At 47.2% G+C, this 18230-nt stretch overlaps 1 protein-coding gene across 1 annotated transcript; it reads right to left on the reverse strand.

The window, feature by feature from the left end:
• Positions 1-68: 68 nt before the first annotated feature.
• Positions 69-17920, reverse strand: Eloa (elongin A). The gene is made up of 11 exons (XM_055611337.1): positions 17775-17920; positions 11726-11782; positions 9787-9893; positions 7565-8753; positions 7054-7168; positions 6103-6258; positions 5904-6001; positions 4800-4980; positions 3901-4012; positions 2971-3149; positions 69-2447 (listed from the first exon to the last, which is right to left on the reverse strand). Exons 1-11 carry the CDS (start codon positions 17847-17849, stop codon positions 2386-2388), a joined length of 2331 nt encoding a protein of 776 aa, XP_055467312.1. The 5' UTR covers positions 17850-17920; the 3' UTR covers positions 69-2385.
• Positions 17921-18230: the final 310 nt, after the last annotated feature.

Consider the following 18230-nt stretch of genomic DNA (forward strand, 5'->3'; position numbering starts at 1 on the left):
AATAATAATAATAATAATAATAATAATAATAATAATAATAATAATAAAAGAAAGAAAGGCTCAACAGGTACAATTTTTTTTTGCTTTTTATTAGACGTGGGGTTTTCCTTTTTGTATAACTTATCTAATTAAAATATTCATCTTGTAGTTACCACAAAAAAGTAACATAGAAAATTGTATTTACATTTTGGGACCAAAATACAAATGCAGAGCAGGATGGTGCTTACTCTTGCCCCTCCTGCCTCCACAACAAAGAAAGAACGCCCCTGAGAACCCCTTGTAACACCGAGGATCGCAAAGGGCGAATCTGTCATTTGTGATCTGTAGTAGTGTAGCGCAGAAAAGAATTGCACAAGTTTTTACAAATGTGACCAAAAGTTGAACATCACTGTGTCTGCTTTGTGGCCATTGTGCATGTTGGTGAAGGGCTGTGGAGACAGCTGGCTTCCTGGGCCCCTCACTGTTCTCACCATATTCCTGATGCAGACACTCTTGAAGGGGTGGAGGATCTGGCTCTAAGCAAACTGGCTGCATCAGAAAACTTTATGTGCCAAACTGGATGCTGACCCTGGATGGACAAATGTGTGTCCTTTCTCCCCCTAAGCCTACGAACTCCTAAGAAGGGGAATTAAATCATACATAACTGAATCCGCAACAGGAAAAACGGCAAAGGGAAGTCTCGGAAACACAGCTAAGGCATAAATCTGAGGTGCTCAACACCCAGAGGGGGCTGTTCTGGGCAGCAGGGGCTGGCTCCTGGTGCAAATGTCCCCTGGACTTCAGGTAACAGACTTGATGTTAGATTTGGAGGTCAGGCTAAGACAGAGGTGGTATAGTGAAACACGCCATCAAGAGTAACAATGCTTTACTTAATCCCAAAATACAAATTAAAAACTCAGCAATACTTATGTCCCATGGCAACAGGCACCCTGTGTTGCAATGCACAGTAAGGCAGGCCCAGCTTTAGCTGTGCAGGTTTCCTGTGCTGCCTTGGAGTCTTTGTTAGCCTGAGGCCTCCAGGTTGGTTAAAAAAGTGTAGACAGGAGCAATGGCCCAATTTAGTGACTGTCTGTCCCCTCAAGTTCATAGAACCTTTCACCTGGCTCACAGACAAGTGAACCCTACCAGCTCCTTGTTCTCTGATGGCAAAGAGGAGTTGGCACTGCCCTCCTAGTTCTGATCTTGTCCCATGTCAACTGGAAAGAAGAATAAGCCTTCCTCCGGAACTGGCTGGCTGGGACCAGGTTTTCCCATCCTGGGGTACAGCCCAGCCCCTTCCCAAGGTGGCCCTTTCCTTCTAACTCTGGCCTGCACTCAGAAGGTAGGGGCTTCAGCACCAAGTTCTCTGCCAGACCCAGCAAACTGTTGTGCTCTCCCAGTCACATGATCTTTCCTTTCAAACAGAAGCAATTTCCAACACAACACTACAATGTTTTAAATCATTCACTCTTAGTAGTAATTCATAGAGAACAAGAGATTAAAGTGCTGGCTTTTCAAACCTCCCAAATCACATTCAGAGCTACAAAAGCCCTGCCATGTCTGTGTTTCCCCATGGTGTGGGGAAAGGAAAAATAAGGAGGGGGTGGTTAAAATACTGAACCAGAAACTAGAAATTATAAAACTGCTGAGGTCCTACACAATTTGATCTCTTAAGGTTCTGTCCTCTAGTGAGCCTTAAACAGGGACGAGGAGTGTGATTTGAAGATGATTTAGGAAGGACTTTACGCTTTGCAAACAGCCTTCCTTAACAAATACTACTGAAGGATAAGAAAGAAAGGAACCTGCCCAGGGTCTCAGAGGGAGGACAGGCATTCTGGCACTCACTCACTCCTGGCCCAATATGTGGGCTTGGAGTGACACACAGGCTCTGGGGGTACAGTGGACAAGTGTCTACTCAGAAGAGCTGACCTAGGAGAAGAATGGCTTTTGCTAGGCTCATCTAACTTTAACTTTAATAAAGGACCTAGAAAACAAAAGGCTTAATATACATAGAGGACAAAAAAAAAAAAAAAAAAAGAAAAAAGAAAAAAAAGAAAAACAAAAAAACCCCTAGGGGTATTATAAATATATCTGGGGGCAATATTTATTAATTAAAACTACGTCTTATAGTTTACAAAGATGCTAATTAGCAACAAAACTATAACTGATCTTAAAGTCCTCAGTAAGACTGAGGCACACACACTGTCTTCAGAAATCTGAAGTGTGCTCCAGGCAGGGTGCAGGGTTGAGGTGCGCGGGGAGAGGGAGGTACCTGCAACTGTGCAGGAGACAGGAACCAAAGTTCCACAAAGCAAAAGAGATGGGTCTTCTGTGGACATCCTCTTCTTCTGTGCCCACTGTCCCTGTATTCCTGCTCCCAGACTCCACACCCAAGGCTAGCCCTGCTTATCGTCGGGAGAATCTGTTCTTGAATGCTTTAATTGTCTTGGCCATCATTGGGGCAATTTCTGTGAAGAAAGAGGAGGCGGCTGTCTCAGACGGTGGCAGCGCACACATGCACCACTGCGGTTTACAGCAAAAGCCAGGCTGAGTTTGCTCCCCTGCCTGTGTGCCCTCCCGATACCCCACACAAATATAACAACGAGCAGGAACTACCTGCTAAAGCTGCCAAAGAAACCCTGCAGACCCTGCTGGCACAGAACCACCAGCACCTCTGACACCACAGCTTTTGAAGACTGGCTGATATGCTCGTAGATGGCTGCGAGAGGTAAATCAGGAGTCTTTGTTGACTCTTGGTGCCACAATGCCCACAATTTGACTTTGCAATATACACATTCAAATCAGTAAATAGTACCCAGAACCACCATCCCCCACCCAGTCTCCCATGGTAGCAACAGGTCTCAGATGAGCTAAGCACAAAACACCCCAGGAGGGCCAGCCTGCCCTTGGCTGGTGACCGATGTCCAGTTAACTAACACCTATGCCAGGATCCCCAGAACCCACAGCCCTGGTCCCACCAAAGATGCTTACTCTTCACAGCTGGTTTCCTAGGATCATAGGAAGCAGAACTGCTGGCCACTGGAGCTATGTGGGCACTGCTGGTACTGGGCCCATCGTAGGCCAGCTCCTCAGGGCTGGAATGGAAGCTGCTGCTGCTGTTGTTGGCAGGAACATGGCTGCTTCCTGTTGTATATGGTGCTGGCTTAATCCTGCAATACAGAACAAAGCCGACAGTTAGCTGGGAGCACACGATCCAAGCACAGCTGTTGCTGTGTGACTCTGTGCAATGGGCCTGGTCCACTGGGTTCTGGTGAATGTTCAGAGGCAGCTGCTAGCCCTCAGTGAGGACAGTTATCACTAAACTTTGCCTGTTAACAGGTCAGTCTAGAATTTGAAAATGCTCATGTGGCCTAGAAAAATCTAGTCACTCTGGAAATCTGTTTCGTTTTGGTATGTGTGTCTAAACAGATGTGGGTCCTGTGGCATGTGGTGGCCAGAAGTCAACTTGGGTTTATTCCTCAGGAGACACCCAGTTACAAGAGAGTCTCTCAGTGACCTGGAGCTCACTGCATAGGCCAGCCAGTCACGCCTTGCTCAGCACTAGGATCACAAGTGCACACCACCCCATCTGCCTGTTAACGAGAGTGCTGAGAGTCAAACTAGGTCCTCAAGCACTTTATTGGCTGAGCTGTATCTTCAACCCTAGAAATAGTTTTGGTGTTTAAGTGAGGGAAATGAAAGCAGAAGGGCTCTCCCTTTAGCCAGGTGCTGTTCCCCGCATAATTGACCTGGGTCCCTGACTAAAGCAGTGGGTCAGGACCCTAGGGGCAGAGCCGTAAAGTCCAGGTTCAGGAAGCATGCAAGAGCACAGCCTGCACTGCTTGCCTGCAGCCCACAATAAGTCACTTCATGGCCACCAGCTCTGCTTTAGGGTAAAGCATGCAGCAGCAGAGGTCTTGCCTGACTTTCTCCGGGACAGCTGCTCCACCGGTTCCAAACTTCTCCTGCCTCCGTCTAACATCTCGAGGTGGTTTAGCCACAGAGTTGACAAAGGCCATCTTTGCTTGGCGCCCTAAGGAGGAATACAAACCTCAAGATTAACCTTCTTAAAGGTACTACTTGTCAATTTAACAGTCTGAACCAGTGGTTCTAAACCTTCCTAATGCTGAGATTTTTGTTTTGTTCTGGTTTGGTTTTTGTCAAGACTGAGTAGCCTTGGCTGTCCTGGACTCGATTTGTAGACCAGGCTGGCCTCAAACTCACAGTGATCTGCCTGCCTCTGCCTCCCCAAGTGCTGGGATTAAAGGTGTGCACTACCATGCCCAGCCATGCTTCGACCCTTTAATACAGTTCCCCATGTTGTGGTGAGCCCAACCACAAAATTATTGTTTTTTTCGGGACAGTTTCTCTGTCTAGTCTTGGCTGTCCTGGATTCTCCTTGTAGCCCAGGCTGCCCTCAAACTCAGAGATCCACCTGCCTCTGCCTTCCCCAATGCTGGGATTACAGGCACGTGCCACTGTGCACAACTCATACATTACTTTCGTTGCTATATTATAACTGTAATTTTTCTACTGTTATGAACGGTAATGTCTGTGTATCTCTTCCAATGGTGCTAAGTGACCCCTGTGAAAGGGTTGTTTGAACCCTCAAAGGCTTGTAACCCATAGAACTCATGTAACTAGGGCTCATGGGGCCCTTGAATCCAGTCTCTAAAAGCAGCCTAAAGCAGAAGAAAAACTACCCCTGCCCACGTGCAAAGAGACATTTAGAAGATGGTGGCCTGTACCCACCAGACCACTGAGACTCAGGGACTGAGGCACCCAGCTGGCTGCCCCGGCCCAGCTCCCACTTCCTTTACCTTTTGGCTTATTGGCATGTGCAGACCGGATATTGTTTGTTAGGAGGCGCAGCCGCTGTTCTCTGGCATCCTGAAGCCTAAGGTACATCTCCCTCCAGGACTCATACTCTTCTGGTCTTTCTTCCTTAAAGTCTCGGTGACAGTGAACTTTCCACAACTGATCTGTTTCCTCAATCAACACCTGAAATCAGAACCAGGACGTGCTTCCATGCAAGCTCTCCTACACATTTCCCTTCACCTGATGTGTGGAGGCAGCGGCTACAGATTAGCATTAATTACAGTACCACACTACTAGAAAGAAGGCAGATCACTAAATAAAAACAAAACAACACGAAAGGTAGCTGTGTGGTAGTGGCATGCGCCTTTACGCCTAGTACTCAAGCAGCAGAGGCAGGAGGATCTCTGTAAATTCCTGGGCAGCTCTGGCCAGCCTTATCTACAGAGCAAGTTCCAGGACAGCCAGGGCTACAAAGAGAAACCCTGTCTCGAAAACATAGCAGCGGTGGCACATGCCTTTAATCCCAGCACTTGGGAGGCAGAGGCCGGAGGACCTCTGTGAGTTTACGGTCACAAGTTCCAGGACAGCCAAGGCAACACAGAGAAAGCCTGCCTTGAAGGAAAAAAAAAAAAGGTAACCAGTGCTCAAGAGGCAGAGGCAGAAGCATTGTCTGTGAGTTCCAGGCCAGCCTGGCCTACAGAGTGAGTTCTAGGGCTACAGCCAGAGCTACACAGAGAAACCCTGTCTTGAGAGGAAAAAAAAAAAAAAAAGGCTGGGAATAGGGGTGCATATTTTTAATCCCAGCACTCAGCAGGCAGAATCAGGTGGATCTCTCTGAGTTTGAGGCCAGCCTAGTTGACACAGTGAATTCCAGGACAGGCAGACCCTGTCTCAAAAAAAAAAAAAAACAAAAAACAAACCAAAAACCAACCAAAACAAAGCAAGATCCCAGAACTAGCACAAAAAGTATTCTTGTTTGTAGGCCCAGATGCAAACCAAATATGCCCAGAACAGTGATCTGCCCTTCCACCACAGCAGACCCAGAGACAAAGCTACTTTTGGAAACAGAGCCAGGTTGCTGCACTGTTCCTGCTTAGGACACTTACATGATTACATTCTTCTATTCGGTAGAGCTGATCAGGTGTACACCTCTCCAAGACAGGTTCAAGAACAGAATAGGGGACTCCTCCCACTTCAAAGATAGCTGCAGAGAAGCCAGAGGAGAGAAGGTGAGTGATGAATAGCAGCCAAACTCCCCAGTGACAATGTCCCAGTGTGGCAATGTTTGAGAAGTCGTTGACTCACAGTCAATATTGTTCTTCAGCACCCGGATACACTGCTGGTGCAGGGTCATCATTTTGGGGAGATAGGCACACTTGGAACCCGAGTACACCTGCATCTTAGAATTCATTCTGCGTCCTGTGAACCCAGCTTCTTCTTCTTCCTGGGGTGAAGAGAATGCTGCAGGAAGAGAAAAACCAGCAAGTCACAAAAGGTCTAGAGCACATGGCTGCCCACCATGTTCTACAACGCCAGCCCCAAGGGCTCCAACATCCTGTTCTAGCCCCCTTTGGGCACAGACATATATGCAAGTAAAACACTCATACAGGTAAAATAAGGAATAAAATCTTTAATCCTGGCACCTGGGAGGCAGAGACAGGTGAATCTGAGTTTAAAGACAGCCTTGTAATGGAAGTTTTGGTTTCTTTGTAAACTCAGTTATGTTATGTAAATATGTTTTTGTTTTAATCCCAAAGGTGGGATTTCAGCTGGGCTTCAGTTTGTTAATTATCTCCTGTAGGGTATGGCGCAGAGAGGGGCGTGGTCTAGGTTCTGAGACTGTAAATACGAGCCCAGAAAGAGAAGGTGTAGCGTGTATGGTAGCAGGTGGTTGTTTAGACCAGAGACCGGCAGTGTGGCAGTTTGGAGCAGACAGATGGAAAGACTTTGGGGAGCATTGCTTGGAGGAAACTGTTTGCTACACATTTGCTGTTGACAGAGTTTGGTGTACCCCCAAAAGAACACACTGACCCTAAACAGCCAGGAAATATAAAGGGGTCTTTGCCCCTCTCCCCACTAACCTTTTTCCTACCTAGGGTTAAAGGGTTAGTGGAAGGGAGGGCTTCAAGGAACTCTAAAAAACGAGTACTACACAGCCTGGTCTACAGAGTGAGTTCCAGGCTAGCCAAGGCTACACAATGAGGCCCTGTTTCAAAAAACTGAAAGTAAAATAAATGAAAAGGTATCCAAAATTACCTTTTCGCTTTGGCTGGAAGGAGGGAATCAACTCGAGGGAAGGAAGTGGACGGTAGTTGGCGTGGATGGCAGGTAAGGGGATGTCTGGCAATGCTGGCAGCACAACAGCAGAGACCTGCAAGAGACGGTGCGGAGCCCAGCCTGTGACACAGCTTTCTTCCCGTGGGCAGACTTAACCAAGCACACTGCACAGGCAGATAGCTCCAGGCTAGACGGGTACAAAAATCAAGACTCACACCATTGGATAAAAAATAAATGTAGACAGGGCAGAACCAACGCCTTAGGAAAAATTTTTTTGATAAGAAGTAAATGTAGGACCTCATATACTCTCAGTGAGCACTGCACTACTGAGCTACCTCCCTAGCCCAGAATAATTCTTATCCTGGGTACCATCCACCCTAGGTGCTAGTGAGGCCCGGAGAGTATTACCAGTAATCGAACTCAACCGGCTGTACGGCAGCAAGTCAGGCTCTGTGCACTCAGCAGGCTGGAGACAGAGTGCAGAGGTTACCTTTGGAGGCCTGGTGGGTTCGGTTCCAGCTGGCTGCAACTTCTCTGACTTGTTTTCATTCAGCTTGGGTAATTTCTGAACTGAGTTCAGGTTTTTACTAGTGCTTTTAGAATCCTTTTTTTTAAGTCCTTTTTCCCCAAGTGCTGTGCTTGAAGCCTTCACAGTCTTCTTTTTTTTCTTCCGGGGCTGGTCATAGCTGAGGTACGACTCGAACGACATGGTGGGCTGCTCAAACTCGTCATCCATGTCTGTCTCCTCTACTTTAGGCAGCGAGCCTGCTGACTTTCGATCCGAGTTAGCTTTTACTTTTCCCTCCTGAGCTTTCAGGTGGTTGGGAACTTTGTCTTTTGCTTTGGGCAACAGGTCGCCTGTCCCCCGCCCTGAGTCTAAGCCCTCTACACTCTGCTTGTTTTTGTCAGATTTGGTTTTCTCGGAGTCCTTGTGTTTGGGCTTTCTAAGGTGGTTGTCTGAAGCGGCCTCCAGAGCAGGTGAACACTTCTTCTTGACACTGTTGCCTTCTCTGTCCTTCTCTTTCTTAGTGACACTAGAGGATGTCTTCTCCTTGGCACTGTTCCCTGAGAGCAGCCTTCGGCTTTCCTCTTTGGAAGAGGACTTGTGTGAGTTCTCTCTGCCCAGGGCAGAGATTTTCTCCTCCCCTCTGGCATCCACAGAGCGTTTCTCCTTGTGGGAGGATTTGTGCTGCTTGTTTTGGCTTAGAGCCCCTTTCCCTTGGTGTTCACCTGGGTGTCGTTCTTGACTAACCCCCAGTCTGTCCTGAAGGGCATTACTATGAACTTTTCCAGGTTTCTGGTGTGAAATGATAGGCTCATGGTCCTCCTCCAGGGACCTGTAGTGGTCGGTATACATTTGATGAGGACTGGAAGGTGGAGGGGATTGAACATGGCCATAGTCAGAAGACTCAGGGTCTGAAGAATATGGAGGTGACACTTTGTGACACCTCTTCCTTTCATCCCTCCTCTCGTGACTGTGAGCCGCTTTGTGAGGCCTTTCAGGCTCGGAGAGTTTTTTGTGTTTTTTCTGTCTGTGCTCAGGGCTGTAGGACCGGCTGCCAGAGGCTTTCCAGCTTTCCTGGTAGTCCCCCTCCACTTCCTCCTCCCTCTGAACAGCATCTCGGGGACGCTTTCGGGAATTGTTCTTCTCAAAATCCTGATCCTCAGCCTCATTATTTCTAAAATAAAGCAAAAGCAGGAGATCTCAGCGTAGACCTCTTTACACAAAGTCACAGACTGTGACCTCAGGCATGGAGGGCACATTTACAATCCCAACACTTGGGAGGTGGGTCAGGAGGATCAGAAGTTCAAGACCATCCTCTGCTACAAAGCAAGTTCAAGGCCCAATGGGCTACAGAAGACCCTGTCTACCACAAAACAAAACGGGCAACAACAAAGACCAGGTCAAGAGTGCTGGCTCACATCTATCATCCCAGTACCAAGGAGGCTAAGGTAGGACTGTTGAGTCAGATATTCAAGGTCATCCTGTTACACAGCATGTTCAAGGCTAGCTTGAGCCACAGAATGAGACTCTGTCTGAAAGAAGACATTAAGGCCAGCATGATGGATTAACAGGTAAAAATACTTGCTATGCAAGCATGAAGTCTAATCCTATGGTGACAGAGGCTATCCTCTGACCTCCAAGCATGTACCCAGCCGCCATAATAATAAATAAGAGCAATCAGAAGGGTATAGTTTAGTGGCGAAATATGTGCTTAGTATGTGAGAGACCCTGGGCTTAACCCTCAGCATCAAACCTCCCCCCGCCAAAAAAAAACCCAACAAAATGTTACTGTTTAGCATTAATAAACAAACAAACAAATAAATGGATAAAGGACTCCGGTGGCCCATTTCTTTAATTCCAGCACTCACAGGCAGAGGCAGGCAGATCTCTCGATTTAAGGTCAGCCTGGTCCAGAGAGAGAGAGAGAGAGAGAGAGAGAGAGAGAGAGAGACCCTAGATGGGCACGGTGCCACATGCCTTTAATCCCAGCACTCTGAGAGGCAGAGGCAGGAAGACTGCTGTGAGTTCAAGGCCAGCCTGGTCTACAAAGCAAGTCCACGACAGCCAAGGCTACACAGAGAAACCCTGTCTGGAAAACAACAACAAAAAACATTATATATCCTACAATAATTATGGATTATTTTTGCAATAATCCATAACATAGTTATTTGACATAAGCAGAACAAGCAAAGAAGAAACGTTCTTACCGCTCTATAGGAACCAGCTTCTTCCACTGGGCCACCAGGTCTCTGGCAAAGTTGCCCACTTGCTCATGTTTCCGGAAGCTGTTTACTGTTTTCCCTACCCCAGTCTCCTATAAATAACAAAGAAATTGATTGAGGAATCTGAAACTAAGGGCATATTTTTTACAGAAATAAGGCTTCCTGTTTGAGAAAAGCAACAAACAATCGTCACTAAAACACCTATATCTTATACTAAATTCCTTTGTTGCCTATGCCCAGATATCTGACACAAAGTAATAAAGCTCACAGGCTTAGATAAAGATGTCATCAAAACACCAGAACCACAATGTAACAAGGAGGGATGGGGCAAGACCCATGCAGGGCTGTAGACCTGTAGACTCTCCTGAGTTAGTGTTCATTATATCCCTTTAGGAAGGAATCAGCCTAAAGCCAGAGAAGTTGGCTCAGATTCATTCACTCATTCACTCACTCACTCATTCATTCATTCATTCATTCATTCACCATGCAGTTTTCTGCCTAAGGCCAGAAGAGGGCACCAGATCTCATCACAGATGGCTGTGAGCCACCATGTGGTTGCAGGGCCTTTGGAAGAGCAGCCAGTGAGTGCTCTTAACCTCTGAGCCATCTCTCCAGCCTGGTTTTGTTATTGGTTTTTGTTTTTTTAAGACAGAGTTCACTATGTACACCAGTCTGGCCTTGAAACTCAGAAACTCACCTGCAAAGGTACACACAACCATGCCTGCCTAGAAGCTGGATTAGAATCGGGAGTAGTAGATGCCAAAGCCAATTTTCTTTTTATGTATTAATTTTTTAAAGGATTTATGCTTCTTTGTGTATGTGTGTGTGTTAAGTGTATGCCATGTGTACTCTTGGAGGCCAACTGGAGTGAACAGGCAGTTGTGAGCTGCCTGATATGAGTGCTGAAAACTGAACTGATCCTTTGGAAGATCATTAAGCATTCTTAAACATTCACCTAGCTCTCATGCCCCTCATATATTTAAAATGAACTGAGCAGGGTAATGGTGGCACATGCCCATAATCTCAGCACTTAGGAAGGCCGAGGTAGGCGGATCTCTGAGTTCGAGGTCAGCCTAGTCTACAAAGCAAATCCAGGACAGCCAAGGCTACACAGAGAAACCCTGTCTGGGGTGGGGGGGATTGAATTGAGGGCTAGAATGATGTTTGCAGTTAAGAGCAATTACTGCCCTTGCAGAGGACTGAAATCCAATTCCCAGCACCCGTATCAGATAGCTCCCAATTGCCTGTAACTCCAGTTCCAGGGAACCTGAGGTCCCGTGGCCTCTTTGATCATTTAGACACTCATAAAGTCTCACAGGCTCACATACACATAAGAAGAAATCTTAACTGGGGGTGGTGGCTCATGCCTGCAGTCCCAGCACTCTGGGAGGCAGAGGCAGGTGGATCTTTGTGAGTTCAAGGCCAGGCTGGTCTACAAGTAAGTCTGGGACAGCCAAGGCCAAATACAGAAACCCTGTCTCAAAGGAAAAATAAAAATAAATCTTTAAATTTTGAACTAAAATTTATGTAACAGGAATAGATGTGTAGCTCAGCCAAGGGCACCTGTCCTTCACAAGCTTGTTCCACAGCATGCTTGCCCACCTTGGCATATGACTTAAAACTCACCGTCTTAAAGCACATGGTGATTTCTAGAACACTCCGCACACTATGCAAAAATCACCAGCACCTAACTCTGGAACATGAAAAGAAGCCCCATCCTTCCAGTTCCCCCAGTCCCTCACAACCACGCATCTATCTAGTTCATGTCTACGGCTCTCCCTATTCTGGACATTGCATATACACAGAATCACACGCTGCGCAGTGTTTTGGTCCGGCTTTTTCCTGTAAGTCTCCATCTACCCTCTGTCTAGTGGGAAACATTTGTAATACAGTCACATAATATTTACAGTTAAAAAATTCTTACCACAAGAATGTCTACTGTGATAGGCAAGACGGAAAGTTTCTTCAAATATTTCAATAGCTGCAGAGAGAATGAAATAAATATTAATATCTACAGTCGTAACTAGCTTCTCTGGTGCAGAAGAGCCCATCTGATGGTGAAATGTTTGCTTGGTGCCATGCTCTTCACGGTAGCAACTATGGGTACTATTTTTATCTTACAAGTGTGAAAGACAGGCCTCATTGCTAGCCTTAGATACAAGTGGCATAAGATTTACTTTAGTCTATGGTTTTAGAGTCTCTGCTTTTTCCTATGAGTTGTTAAAAATGTGTATATATGCTATATACAAACATGTGCATATCTGTGGAGGCCAGAGGACAATCTTAAGCACCATCAGGCTGGGCACATGCCTTTAATCCCAGCACTGGTAGGGTGACGGCCTAATCTAAGCTGGACCCTATCTCAAACACCAACAACTACTGCCCATCTCAGCTGATGCTGGGTCTGATTCTGGCCTGGAGGGCACTAACTAGGCTAAGCACACTGACCCATAAGTCTCAGGGCTCCTCCTCCTGCCTCTCCAACACTGTAATTACAGGACGGAAACACTATGCACCAAATGAGCTATATCTCCCAAGTCCTCTTTTGTGGCTTTTATCTTGGACTCACTTTGAGGATCAGGCTGGCCTCGAACTCACAGAGATTTGTCTGCCTCTGCCTTCTTGAGGCTGGGATTACAGGCATTTGGCATCACTCCCAGCTTAGTTTTGTTTGTTTGTTTTTAATACTGGAGATTGAACCTATTTAATGACCCATGCTGACAAGTGCGCTGTCATCAAGTTTCTTTTTACTTTTAGAGATAGTCTCACTGGCTTTCTCAGGCTTGGCCTTGACTTCTGAGCTTCCTGCCTTGGCCTCTGGAGCACCGGGGCTTACAGGACTGCACTATGCCACTAGCGTGGCGAGATTCTCTAGTTTCAACTGCTTTTCTTCTCTAAGGAGAAAGAAGAGGCAGAAAAGTGATTTACAACTCACTAACTGGGACTGGACAAATGACTCAGTGGCTACTCTAGCTGCTCTTCCAGAAGACCTGGGTTTGATTCCCAAAACTTACATGGTGGCTCCAATCATCTATAACTCCAGTTCCAGGGGATCATTTGTTCTCTTCTGGCCTCCAAGGGTACCAGGCATGCATTAAGTGCCCAGACATTCATGCAAGCAAGACATACATACACAAACTAAATAAAAAAAATATATAAATCCTCACTAACTGGTCTAGTGTGGTGACTCATGCCTATAATCCCAGCATTTAGGAAACTTAGGCAGGAGGGTCACAATTCAAAGGTCATCTGGGTTTCAGAGAGAGCAAGAGAGAGAGAGAGACAGAGAGAGCTTCCCCTTCCCTCAAAAACAGAACAAAAAACAATCAAACAAAGCCACTAGCGACTATTACTTTGCAGAGGATTGTGAAAAGCAGCAAGTTTAGGGAAATTATCCACAGACCTGATACAACAGAAAGCAGAACAAGGACTCCACAGGAAGAGAGTACCTACAAGCTTCCTGGAGGGCTACAGTGCTTAAGAGAGGTTGTTTTCAACACAAATGGGAAGTCAAGATCAATCCAAGTTGCTGGAGTCAGAGCTTTGCTGTTAACAATGATCACACATAGCTGAGTAGATCAGAAAGATCTGGGTTCGCCCATTTCCTTTCTAGTATCTCTACAACTAGGTCAAAACTGGTAAAACAGAGCTCAAGATGGAGTCAGAGACAGGTCGTCTCAGCTTCTTGCTTGATCTTGTGCAAGTCAGTAACCTCCCTGAACCTTACTTCATCTGCAAATCAAAACTAGATTCTCTGTCTGCTGCACAAGCTGTGAGGATTCACTGGGACAGACCTGGGCAGGGCTTAGTCATGGTATCTGCAACACTATAAACATGTTCACCCCTAATCATTTCATTCATCAGTCAACAGCTCTTTCATATCCTACCCCTTGACCTGACCAGAAACTGCTCAGTCAATTCCCACTCATTTTATTTCTAATAAAAGTCAGGACTGCCTAAGCCTGTGCTAAGAACGGTCATGTGCATATAAACACTTTCGTGGTAAAGTACAGCAGTACAAAACAGATAACTGAGCCAGCTGTAGCTCTAATCCCCTGTAATCCCTGCACTCAGTCTGATGCCAACCTGGGCCACATATTGAGTACCAGGCCATGGTATACGGCAACTCCTCACTCAAAAAGCCAAAACATGGGACTTGAGAGATGAGTCAGGGGTTAAGAGCACTTGTTGCTCTTCCAAATAACCCAAGTTCAGTCCCAGCACCATCTGGCAGTCCACAGCCACAGTCACTCCAGCTTTAGAGCCCCTGATGCCTCTACTGGCTTCTGCGGGCTCACATTTACGTGTACAAACTAACACAAGTGTGTTGTTACACGCGCACATACATGCATTAACGATTTCAATTTTTAAAAAGCCAAAACAGGGCTCAAGAGAAGGCCAGGTGGCTAAGAGCACTGGCTACTCTTGCAGAGGACCTGGGCTCAGTTCCCAGAACCCGTGCGGCGACGACTCCTAACTGTGTACTCCAGTTCTACAGGACCCAATAGCCTCTTTTGGCCTTCATGGGCATTAGGCATGCATCTGATGCACACACATATGTTCAGGTAAAACTCATAAAAAATAAAAACAAACATTGTTTAAAAGCCAAAATAAAACAAAATGGATAACTGGCTGCCTTACATTTAAATATCAGCAAGACTTGTTCATTCTCCACTGTAGTGCAGACTGTAACTGGTATGCCATATTACTCTACTACAAGGTGGAGCAACAAGTATGTTTTTCTGGTCATTCTACTTCCATAATTACTTAACATGGTCTCTAGGCAGAGCAAATGGATCACAGGTGACAATCTTGTTTGACTGGGAATAAGAGGCCCAGCGGTGTATCTGGGGAATATGAAACTTAATGGAGTAAAAACTGTACTTAAACTCTACTTCCTCTATTCTCCAAGTCAGGAAACACTGTGTGTTTCTTGTCAGATAGGCTAGAAGTGCAAAGGCCAATAACATTTTCTGAAAGGGAAATCTGGAATTAGTGGAAAGAGTTTAAATGGGCAGTTCAGCCAGGTGGTCATGGCACACACCTTTAATCCCAGTGTTGAGGAGACAGAGGCAGGGGAATCTTTGAGATCGAGGCCAGCCTAGCCTAGCCTACAGAGTGAGTTCCAGGACAGCCAGGACTACATAGAGAAACCCGTCTTGAAAACAAACAAACAAACAAACAAATAAAAAGGGTGATTCTCCTCTACTGTGAGCCCCTAGAAGGAGACATGTAAATAGCATCCACTGTGTGAACTCTGTGTCTGGTATGATAAGTCTGTCTCATTTGACCCTGTCTTGTGGGTAGTATGCTCCTATTTTACTGGGATACCGAACCTGGATCCAGTAAGGTTCCATAACTTGCCTAAAAAGCCAAGAAATGCCTAACATAATAATCACTGATCTTAAAAGGAAAGGCGCATAAGCCTGACTCATGCACTGAGCGCTTAGCAGGAAAGAAGGCAGGTACTTTTCCTCAGCACCATGCTACTTGACAGCTTACAGTCCACGTGGCAAAGGAGGTCACAAGGACAGAGTTACAGCACCTCTACACAGAGGATGTGTTCATCCCAATGCTTAGCACTAGCTGGCCAAGTGAGAGTTGCCTCTTGCGTACCTTTGGGCTAGTGGACAAAATGAAAACTTCTGAGATTTTCAAGGTAATTTGGCCCAGTATAAGATAAAAATACTTCACCACGCCAGTTTTCTGTAAATTCCAAGAAAGAATAAAGCAATAACAAGGAATGGGCTCAAGTAGATGGAAACTTGTGTGGTCAACTCAAAGTATCATCTATAGAGCCAGCAAAAAACTGGTAACAGATGATTGGGAAATATCAAAAGTTTGCACAGTAGCATGCTTAGGAATCTCTGGGTCTCCTGCCCATGGCTTCCACCCTTAAAGCCAAACAGGTTTCCAACAGTGACTTCCTAGTTCTCCATCTACCATCAATCTGTGTGCTTCATAATTTTCACACTCAAAACCCAATAAAGGACTACTAACTTTATCATACATAAAAATCATTTCTAATCCAATAATAGGAACAGAAGCTAGGTTATCTCCCAGGACCTCTCTAACAAGTGCACCCAGACCCTGAATGAATGTAGAGTAAATACATAGTTAATTTACACTTAAACTACCAAAATCCAATAGCAGGAGTCCCAGAAACACAGGCGTAGAATCAGCATGTTGGCTAATAATGGTCTGGAGGCAAGATTTGGTTGCAAATTCAATACTGCTCTATATAATCATCTTGCCATTCAAGAACCTGTGAGAGCTTGCTGTGTTAAGAGGAGGTTGGAAAGCCACTGTGCCGGCTTGCAATTTTCCCTCTGCAGTCAGCTTCTTTGTGAATGCCAATGTATCAGGCCCTTTGCAAAGCGGTCTCTCAACGTTTTCCTCACCTTCACAACACATTCAGTTCTCCCTCCCCATTGGGTACCGAACCAAGGAGCACATGTGGCTGCTGTACTACAACTCTGGCCCAAAGGTAATTTCCTATCTGGGAAAAGAAAAGCCAAATAGGGTTTTCAGTGGTGGACTGTTGCTTACACTGCCTGCATATGAGTCCCTGGGTTCAACTGCCAGTACCACAAAACCCAACAAAAACCCTTCAATGCCCTTTGAAAAAATTACTAGGCGTTCAAAACCTACTCAAACATTTTTTCCTAACTTCACATTTTATGCACAACTGGACAGGCCATTCCAAAATTTAAATACTAATGAAAAAAAAAAAAACTATAGATACTACATAGAGGATTTTTTTAATGTGATGAATAAAAAAAAAAAAAAAAGAGTGGTTCAAATCTTATAATGTTCAGAAAGACAAACTGTCACTTGGAAATAATGACCATTTATTAGATGCCCACAAAGGCTTATTGTAAAAAGAAACGTGTAGATATGGCTGACCGAAGGTACAGAAGCCTCCATAGAAAGTAAAACACAAGACTAATTGAAACACTTAAGTTTTCACCGATTTTATAACACAACTTCTGAAGAAGTGTATCTATGAGCTGACTGAGGGGAGTTAAAAAAGTGGCCTGGCGGTGAGAGGCAGTGTGCAACCCTCAAAAACAGAGAAACCTCTCTGTGACCCGCCGGGAAGAAGAGAGGACGGGCCCTTGACTGGAAATTCTGAAAGATGGCGATCAACACTTAGAGACCACTTGGGTCCAGCTGGCATTTCAAGAAGAAACTAGACAATTCCAGAACTAGCGTTGGCTGGGAACCTAGACTGCACGAACAAGTCCGATGCCTCCCTCTGTTACCTCCTCCTCCTCCTGCACTCAGCTTTTAGGAACCTGGGGCCCCGGCTAGAATGCTGACAAGCAATGGGACACCGTCCGCTGTTTTCAGCCAGAGACTTCAATGAAAATGATTCTAACGCCCACCATATCCTCTCCGAGACCACCGAAAAGCCGGGTCACCAGGAGACCAGGAGGGGAAACAATGTATTTAAGGTAACAGTTTCTAAGAGGAGTAACAAAGTAGTTGAGTGCAATTAAACATGGTTCCTCATCGCGCTCGGTTCCCACCTTCCACGAAGTCAGAGGCGTGTTAACACGCTCACGCCCTCGGGTCCGGGACCCGAGTTCCAGGAGCGGCGGAGCTCGAAAACCCAAGGCTTTCCCCGTTTCCTCGGCTAAAGGGCAGGGGAAACAGCGGGGGTCCTCAGCCGGGGAGCCGCAAGCCCCCGAGCAGGAGGACGGTCGCCGCGCTGGGACGGGGAAGCAGCTGGTGCCCGCAGCCCGGGGGGGCCCAAGGCCAGGCCGTCCGCGCCCCCCGCCCCCCGCCCCCGGGTCCTCAGCACCCAGCCGGGACGCGCCCGCCGCCTGCGAACTCCTCGCTGCCCCGCGCCGCCCCGTGAGGCCTGGCTCCGGGTCCGCGGAGGACCGGACCGCACCCGCCCCGCGACCGTTACCGGGCCCACGCCGCGCTCAACGCCCGCCCGCGCCGCCCGCCCGCCCGCCGCCCACCTTCTTGGGGTCCGGGTTCGCGGCCAGGCGCGCCTGCAGCTTCTCCACAACTTGGAGCGCCGACTCCGCCGCCATCGCTGTCACTGGCGCGGCCTCCTCGCCGGAACTGGGCTCGCGTCGCGTCCTCGGGCCGCAACTCCGCCCTCCGTGCGGCCCCGGCGGAGACGGAAGCGCGAATGGTCCCTTCCGGGCCTCCGCTGGGGGGCGTGTGGGGACGGCCTCAGGACACGCCCCCGAGCCGGGCCACGCCCACAGCGTCCCGCCCCAGCGGCAGGCCACGCCCCCGGCACGCCCAGCCCAGAGCCACGCCGCCAGCCACACCCCCGAGGCCCTGAGCCGCTGCGGAGGCTCCAATTCTGCAAGCCAAACTTCGGCCTTTCCTCCCGCGCACCGTCCGCCCCGCTCTGCCGCGAGCCACACCCTCTTTTACACCTGACGGCGACCTCAGGGCTTGGC

Source organism: Psammomys obesus, unplaced genomic scaffold (assembly GCF_907164565.1).
Source record: "Psammomys obesus unplaced genomic scaffold, mPsaObe1.curated_primary_1811, whole genome shotgun sequence".
NCBI classification, from domain to species: Eukaryota; Metazoa; Chordata; class Mammalia; order Rodentia; family Muridae; genus Psammomys; species Psammomys obesus.

Excerpts from the sequence above, each read along its gene's own strand:
- Eloa (XM_055611337.1), bottom strand. The coding sequence starts at position 17,849 with ATGGCGGCGGAGTCGGCGCTCCAAGTTGTGGAGAAGCTGCAGGCGCGC. Across the intron at positions 11,783-17,774 it reads CGAACCCGGACCCCAAGAAG|CTATTGAAATATTTGAAGAA; the intron begins GTGGGCGGCGGG and ends TTCTCTCTGCAG. Across the intron at positions 2,448-2,970 it reads TAGGAAACCAGCTGTGAAGA|AAATTGCCCCAATGATGGCC; the intron begins GTAAGCATCTTT and ends CTTTCTTCACAG.